The sequence below is a fragment of the Staurois parvus genome, unplaced genomic scaffold, assembly GCF_062004578.1.
Source record: "Staurois parvus isolate SC_StPar_1 unplaced genomic scaffold, SC_StPar_1.0 ptg000022l, whole genome shotgun sequence".
Classification (NCBI taxonomy): Eukaryota; Metazoa; Chordata; class Amphibia; order Anura; family Ranidae; genus Staurois; species Staurois parvus.
In genome coordinates this window covers 9,323,498-9,332,375 of record NW_028317818.1, presented here as the reverse complement: position 1 = coordinate 9,332,375, position 8,878 = coordinate 9,323,498, and the positions used below count along the sequence as shown (strand labels likewise).

The 8,878-nt window shown below is 39.8% G+C and overlaps 1 protein-coding gene across 2 annotated transcripts in view; it reads right to left on the bottom strand.

The window, feature by feature from the left end:
- Positions 1-947: 947 nt before the first annotated feature.
- Positions 948-8,878, bottom strand: part of LOC149472200 (LITAF domain-containing protein-like) — a 78,616-nt gene continuing 70,685 nt past the window's right edge. For both annotated transcript variants that reach the window (XM_089692530.1, XM_089692524.1), the window contains exons 4-5: positions 7,143-7,308; positions 948-1,342 (exon numbers count right to left, since the gene is read on the bottom strand). In XM_089692530.1, coding sequence (XP_089548656.1) covers positions 1,234-1,342; positions 7,143-7,308 — 275 coding nt within the window. In that variant the 3' untranslated portion in view covers positions 948-1,233. The remainder of the gene's footprint in view (positions 1,343-7,142; positions 7,309-8,878) is intronic.

Genomic DNA, 8,878 nt, shown 5'->3' with positions numbered 1-8,878 from the left:
GTGGTCCTCCTTCTTAAGTATAATTGGAAATGAGGGTTGTTGACTGTTGGGTTGGCACTGGGGCAGTCAGATTACTGAAAGGTTTTCTTTTTCTTTTTTCTTTTTTTCGGAGGTTAGTGCTCATCTTCTGTCACATTGAAAAGGTCGACCTACAAGTCGGTCCTATATAAGTGTTTGTTCACTTACATTTTTTTCTTGTTCTGTTGTTCTTGTATTGTTCTGTTAAAACAAAAACTTAAATGTGTATGGAAACTGTTTTTGTTTCTAATAAAAATTATCTGATTTAAAAAAAGAAAATGCTTCTAATTATTATGAAAATTGAATTTCTGTCTGAAAAGGTGAAATGAGCCTTTCCACTCGCATGTATAAACAAGAATGCCTTGCTACTGCTTTACAGCAGCAAAACAAACAGTCGAAAAGGCATGGCAGACCCCTACACTATCTTTGACTGAAGCCAAATCCAGGGTTAGCAATGTCCATGAAAAGCTCCTGGTCGAGGTTTAGCAATTTCTGGATATACAGAGACCCTCAGACCTCCCGGAGGGGACTGACCAGGATCTTTTGATCACATAACAAAACTTACATATCTATCCACAAAATCTTCCCTTCCCCTGCTGCCTTCCTCTATCCCCCCTCATTTTTTTCTTTCTTCCCCCTGTGCTCTTTCTGACAGCCCAGCCAAATCTAATGTTGCTATTTGGAACCTTGTGAACTATCTGCCCTGTTCGTGCGGATTGTTACCCTTATTGTTCCCTAAAACACTATTTTTTCAAAATGGCACCCCCTACTGGACAATTGGACTCTTATATTTTCCTTGTTATTTCTTGTTTGCCACCATCATTACTGTACTAACACATGCTTAAATTATAATTTGGAAAAATTGAACGGAAAAACAAATAACCCTACAAATTACAAACAAATATTTCAAACAAACGTGTCACACAAAGTAATTTTAAGGTTTTCTTTATAAAACTAAACGATAGTTTGAAATTAAAGGAAAAATTCATAATAAGACATTTTTCACACCAACATAAATCATTGTGTAAAATCCAAGAAGCAATTTAAATCAATGTATAAAATCCATTAGGTACATGACCAATAAAAAAAATGTATAGAGGCATTGACTTTTATGTTTAAAAATGATTGCTTAATTTCCTTGCAATTTTTGGAAATAAGAAGCCAGACAGACAATAATATTCTTAAAAAATATGAAGTAGCGTCTTCAGGCATTCCTTATAGCCTTTTATACTTTGCCAGATGATGATTGCAGTTTGGACAGAAGTGGTCAACATCCTTACAGCTGTCCACACAAAAGGGAATGAGGCAGCATCCCAGCCAACAGCTGCAATACAAAATAAAATAAATTAATTTAATTTAGTTATTTTTTCTGACATATTGCAAAAACACGTGGTAAATATTTTTTTAAAAATCCCTTTGAACTTTTTATCATTCTAATGAGATAAAAGCAAAATGTTCATGGTTGGAGGCACCTTTAAAACAGTTCACAGTTCTGTCTGTTTTGTCAATGCCTCACAGGTTGTGATTTGTGTCTGCAGTATTGCTATGGGCTGATAGTACAGGTGTTTGCTATTGCAGAGTTGAGTCTTTCCTATTAACTCAACAGTGCCTATTAACTCTTCAGTACTAATTATTGCTGAGCATTTTATGACTGCTATACATTAAAGTTCTAATGCCTGAGTGAATTTCAGCGCTCTGTTTAGTTTGCATTGCCTTTAGTACTTTGCCTGTTGGACAGCAATCTGTAATTCTTCTTTCTAATGTGCCTCAAACCTTGCCCACACTTGCACAGGGGTCCTTTTGCTTTGGCAGCCTTTAGCGCTGCGACTGGTTGCAGATAACTGGTTGGATGAGGATCTTGGGACGCTGTGGCTAATTTCAGACAGCTCCCATTGCAGTTTTGAGTGGGGCTTTGACCTTTCAATGTTCTGCAGATGGATGTGTGAATTACCACTTGTATTGTACAATTTTTAGGGCTTACGGCTACAATCACCTCAAATACTAATAGTATATAAATGCTAGTATACTGGCCAGTACTCCCAGGTATTTGTTATGACTGCAGTCCTTCAGCTCATCTATGAGCCAGTAACCATGAGCTTACCTAGAGACCAGCCATGATCATTAAGGTGAGGGTCAGGTACGTATATTCTAGCCTAAAAAAGAGTGCACATCATGGGCATAATGGATTACAAATCTCTCCAGCCCTCAACACCAGCACCACTTCTCAAGAAGAAATGAGGAAACCTGTTCCTTCAACAATGACAAGTCCTCTTTAGCCCTGAAGGAACTTCTATGCATTCATAGCACTGCTAGGAGAGGCAGGCTAAAGGAAATCACACTACAATGATCATCTTGAGCTGTATTTGGCTTGTGTTTAGCTGGCTTGCCTGCCAAGATGCTAGGTCAAAATGCATGTCAGAGGCAGCAGTGAATAAGGAGGCAAAAAAGGCAGATGTTCTGACTTTGATCAGACTGACTGCAAAGATCTATAGTCACTAATTGTCAGATACTAAGCCTGATTGTCAGATACTAATTGTTATATACTAAACAGCTGCATTTGTTTAAAGGCCACCTAAGCCTCAGAAGAAACTGGCCAAGGAGTTTTCATCAGAATGGCCAGATATGTCATCCTTTTACACCAGGTTTACGTATCAGAGGCAGCAGAAGACAAAGTGAATGTTTTGACTGTTTAAACTGGCTGGATGGATGTCTAGTCGCTAACGCTCAGGTACTAAGCTAATCAAACAACTAAGTTTGTTTAAAGGGTACACCTGACTCAGAAACAGCTGGTCAAGCAGTCTTCATCAGACTGGCCAGATGTGTCTTCCTGCTAGCAGAGGGTGCAATATCCTCTCTGTAAAGTCCACTTTTACTTCACAGAAAGTTGGCCAAGGAATCTTAAACAGAGTAGCCAGCAGATGAAGCAACATCCTTTACAGAGGCCTCAGAACAGAAAACTGGATTTGGAAATGGAGAAGGTTTATACTATCATTAGGCAGTGTTTTGTGGTCTGCGTTGGTGCTCACTACAGTATCCAAGACTATTTCAGATGAGATGAAGGCAAAACGTGTCCAGTAATGAAGTCTCTGTGGTGTTTGATCCCTGAGAGAAACTAATGTGGCCAGTGATGCAGTACAGCCACTATAGATGCAATATGCTATTCCTCTAGTATTCCGTGGTGGTCAATCGAGCCCTATGGATTTACTTACAGACTGCATATACCGCTTCTAAGCTGAACTGACTGCAGTTCAAGTTGGATTCAGTGATGTCTAGAATGGGGATTAATCCCTTATGTTAAGTTGCCAATGCCCAGAGGCTAGGCAAAGGCCAGGGAATGAAGATTTGATAACAAGGTAGACCTGAGAAGAGAATGAAAGAACCCATAATCATCTTTCTCTATTTGCCTAAATCCAAGTCTGCTCCTCCCTAGGAGCAGCAAAGTTCTTCTTCACCCAAGGTTGTTCAGGTGTTGGATTTCAGGAATATATGCAGATTTGGACAGAGTAGGTTCAGGATCTGTGGGTCCTGTGCAATAAGGAAGCAAATATTACTAAATCTTGTTTCAACAGTGAGCCATCTATGCAGAGAAGATGTCAAGGATTATATTCTCCATTGTTCTTAATCGAAAAGTAGATTTGGGCATGAAGCAGAAGGAAGGCTCAAGATCCAAAGCTTCATATGGAGTGGTTGCAGTCAGTCACTCAAGCTATCAGATAAGGCAGCTGTAGGTTGTCTTTAGAGCTAGCAGATGTGTATATACACATTTCTGTACATCCATGCTCCTGCTAGAATCTTTGCTTGGCTGTTCTCGAGTTTCACTTCAAGTTAATTCAACAGCATTTGACCTTTCCACATACCCAAAACATTTTGCAGAACATTACTTCCAGTAGTGGCCATCTTGCAATTCTGAACAGCCTACTGGTGGCTCAACATCCTCCAGGTCCTGGCAAAATTTCTGATTCACACTCAAATGTAGATGGGTCATAAACTGGGGAAGGCCAACTAATTTCATTACAATAATGATACTCCTGGAAGTAGTCCTGGACACTCAGGAGACTACTGTAGAGTTGCCCTCAGAGAAGGTGACAGTATTAGTATCTCGCTTGGAACAAGTCATAGCTCTATCCCATCTGTTTGCATGCCATGATCTCAAAATGGCAGAAAAGTAGTCTGCAGTAATCCATGTGGTCTGTTGGAATCATTGAAAGGTTGAGAACCTTATATAATCAGGTTTTCTAAAGTAATTGAAGATATCGTTTCTGCACCAGAAGCAGTGACCCCCCACATGTGAGACACGTCCGTTTGGTGGTGGCTAAAACCAGTTAATCTTTTCAGCTACCTTGCATACTGATCGTCACAATCTATTCACTTTGTTGGATATTCACCTCAATAACCTCCTAGTCCGAGGTCAATGACTTATGCCAATGGAGGACAGAGTGTCCAATATCAGAGTTGACTCCCAGGCATTGAAGTTGTTTTGGCAACACAGCCTAAAGAGCCTCAGTTATGCGCCAAACAGACAGCAAATTGAAATGTCCTATCTTCGCTGTCAAGAAGGAATGCAAGAATATTCAACTTATATCAGAGGTATCTCCCATTCAGATTTGCCAGTCCTTCTAGCTGCCAAGAACTTTTTGAAAGATACAAAGCCTTGGATGTCAAGGGTTCATCTCTAAACCAACAAGCAGTTCAATGGATCTACAACAAATTAGATTATCAGGATCTCAACCTGACAAGTAACCTCTATGGTTTTGAATGGCAGTTGATTCCTGCAAGTGAGTGAGTTTCCCAAAGGTGGAAGCAGTGGAATTACTAACATCCAATTGGATGCAGGCTAGTCTATATACAGTATATATCCAGCAGATTTAGTGGTCTCCATGTTCCTCATCAGGATCTGCAGTCGCCCAGTTATGATTAGGACAATAATTTCTGGGTGGCCTTGCAGGCCATGGTATCCTAAAGCACAGTCTCTAGTCCAGGAACCTCCAATTCTCCTCCCAAGATCTTACAAGATTCCAGATCTTACACAGCGTGGCCAAATTCAGCCAATCTAACTGCTAGAGACCAAGAGGTGAAGGCTCACCTGAGGGTCTCACCTTCAGTATTTGAAACCCTGTTGAAGCCAGGGCACCTGCTACAAACTTCATGTATATTAGAATATGGAATATGCAAATAAGCCTAAATATAAGATTAAGTGGTAGTCGAGCCTTTGTCATGTTCTCACTTTCTGGGATCCAGTGACCATTGCATATCTTGGTAAACCAATTCTGAAAGGCCTGTGCAGGCTGTTCTCTTCCCTTGGGACTTGCACTGCAAATAGTGCTGGCGATATTGGCCCACTCTCCATTCTCCTGGATAAGACTTCCTCTATATTTTCAGTAACACTGAAGCAGTATTTCTTATGGCTACCAGGTCTGGAAGAAGGATCTTAGTTATCCAAGTGTCAAGTTGTAAACTACCTTATTGCTACCATTATCAAACAGAATAGCTCTAGTTTCTTCTTCAGCACCAAACAAAGGTCTGCAAATCTTTGCATCTGGATCAAGACATTATCCTTCCAGCATGTCCAAACTGAATTGTCTAAGTCACTACAAGCATTGGAAGTGGACTTGAGGTTGAAAAAATACATGGCCCTTCTCCAGAAGGTCAGACAATGGGCTCTTCAAGTCTAGCAGTGTCAGAAGAAGACTTTCACTGTCCCCTAGAACAATTCCATTGTCGCTGGTCAAGGTAGTCTGATGAGCTCATAGGGCAAAGATGAATCCATCAATTGAGTGCAGAGCCCACTTTACCAGCTGGATTGCGCGCTCATGGGTAAAATTCAGAGGTACATATTTTCTGCAGGACAGTAACAGAATCTACATAGGGTGTATTTCTAGTCCATTACAAAGTTGGTAAAACAATATTGACAACAGGGGAGTTTGGTTTCAGTTTTAAATGAATCTAATGATATGTTGATTAAAATTCTTCATTATTACCCTCCCTTGTGGTTTGTGGCATGCTATATCTCATGCGTTTATGCTGTCAGGCTTGTGTCAGGAAAACAGAAAATTGTATACTTACCTGACGGTAATTTTCCTTTCCTGATGCACATACATGACAGCATACAGGTCCCTCCCTAAGGGCTTCGCATTGAGTTCAGCTATGGGAATGCCGCCTTGGGGGAGGTGACTATTTATTCTCTGTATTTGGTGGACAGCTTAGATGTATCTACACACTGAGCCTGGAGTTCAAGGCTCAGTGTGTACATACATCTCGTACTAAGCTGCTAGGACTAGGAATGAGCTAACCTGAAGCAACCAAGGAAGGCAGCAGCTGCCTCTGGACCCCAGAGAGAGAACTACAAGTCCCATGCTGCCTTGCACAGCAAGATTTAAAGGCTCAGTAGGAACCAGAGATAATGAAGCAGGAGGATTACTAGGACAGTGAAGGAGACCCAGACCCACTGGACAGCATTACCATCCCACCACAGACCAATAAAGGGGCACATGCTGTATTTGACCTTACTTAGATGTTTGGTCATATACACAAGGTGAGAGCACAACCAGTGGAGGTGTACACATATTGGTTTGAATATATCATACAAGGTGAACTAAGAAGCATTCCATTTCTAAATAATAGTGGATGGAAACAATCATGGATCCTGCATGGACACTTATTTAATAGATCATTTGATAGATGATTTAAGTTGTTTATTTATTGATAGTGGAGCGTGGCTCTATATTGCTATTTAATTATAATTAACACATTTGTATGGGTATGTGTATGGTGTGAGCGATTCACAATTATTTACACAGTATATATATATTGTTCATATTATTATTTGGTATTTGCACTCAGAATAGCAGCTCACAAAATGTTTCTATATACTGTATTAGCTACAAAAACCGTAGATGTTGACTTTTAAAAAAACATCCACTCATTCCGTAAATCTCAGAAGTGAATGTCCACATAAAACAACTGCCTTGAATGTATTTATTCTGTGTATTTGGTGGTTTGCTAGAAATACTGCATGCTGTGAGAGTAAGCTATATACAGTATAAGTTAATAAAATGAATACACATTTGTATTTTTTGCACTTGGTAAATTAATAACTGTACTCAGATCCAGGCTGTGATATTTACCCGAAAAGAAGCAGAATGCCAAAGATAAGCCAGGTGAGGAGGCCTGTGTTATACTCCACTCTTGACACTACATTCTGGCGACAGACTGGACACATACAAGACGTAGGTGTATCACTGAAGGAGGTCGTCAATACCACTGTTGTCGATGTGACAGGACCCATAACAACTAAACAGAAAAAAAAGACAAACCGTATTACCCTGTAGGTCTTATACCTTGTTATGCAACAGTGACACCAATATAAGCCAAAGAATCTGTACAGCAGATGAATGCTAGGGATACCAATGTTTTTGCAATTACAAATAATATGTTCAAGGGCTGCTTTAAACATCCATGATTTTAGAGTTCTAAAACTGCCAAATAATGTAAAAATAATTGTAATCTGCTCTGATTATCTAAATCAGGGGTTTCCAAACCTTCTAAATAAAGGGCCAGTTTACTGTCCTTCAGACTTTAGGTAGGCCGGACTGTGGCCATTGAGAGTATAAATTGTATTGCTGTCAGTGGGAGTAAATAATCCATCTTTGGCAATAGGGGGAGGAATAGTGCCCCATCATTGGTGTCAATGGGAGAAATAGTGCCCCATTTTTTTTATGTCAGTAACAGTAATTATGTTCCTTTTTTGGTGTCAGTAACAGAAATAGTGTCTTGCATCAGTGGGACAAAAAGTGCTTGAAGGACCGGATAAAAGCAAGCGAAGGGCCACGTCCAGACCCCCAGGCACAATTTGGAGACCACTGATCTAAATTAACAGTCAAAGTGTATCTAGATGAGGTTGTTACAGGTCACCAGTAGTATGATGTATTGCAACTCCCAAAGAAAAAAGCTTCAAAGTCTAATAAACAAGTAATTAGTAGTGATCCGTGAGAGGAGGAGGGGGTTTTGATAGATTAGTTCTCCAACATGAAGCAAGATGGATATGGGAGCTTGAGGCCTGGCCTTAATGAAAGCTTGAGCTTTACCCCTTTTTTTGCCATTTGATGTCTCCATCGTTTTTCAATTACTCTCCCACTCCTCTCTCCCTCCTTTCTTTTCTTCCAACCTTGGTTTCCTTCTTTATTTCAGTTTTAATTATATATATATTTTTTATAAATAAACATTTTTTTGTGGGGGTTTTTCTTGATTTTGTTAGTGTTTAACTTTTTTAATGTAATATTTAGGTTGGTGGTCTTGTCACATTTTTCTAATGATTTATTTTGTTTGCATTATGTTTTTAATATTTTTGTAGTCTGCCTCAGATAGGGCCCTTTTATTTTATTTTGTATAATCTGTAATAATAATATGGGTGAATACAGATGTATGTACGGTGGGGCAAAAAAGTATTTAGTCAGCCACCAATTGTGCAAGTTCTCTCACTTAAAAAGATGAGAGAGGCCTGTAATTGGCATCATAGGTAGACCTCAACTATGAGAGACAAAATGAGAAAAAAAATCCAGACAATCACATTGGCTGATTTGGAAAGCATTTATTTGCAAATTATGGTGGAGAATAAGTATTTGGTCACCTACAAACAAGCAAGATTTCTGGCTCTCACAGACCTGTACCTTCTTCTTTAAGAGGCTCCTCTGTCCTGCACTCATTACCTGTATCAATGGCACCTGTTTGAGGTTGTGGACAGGTGTCTTTTATACTGATAACAAGTTCAAACAGTCACACTCCTAAGTCCACTATGGTGAAGACCAAAGAGCTGTTGAAGGACACCAGAAACAAAATTGTAGACCTGCACCAGGCTGGGAAG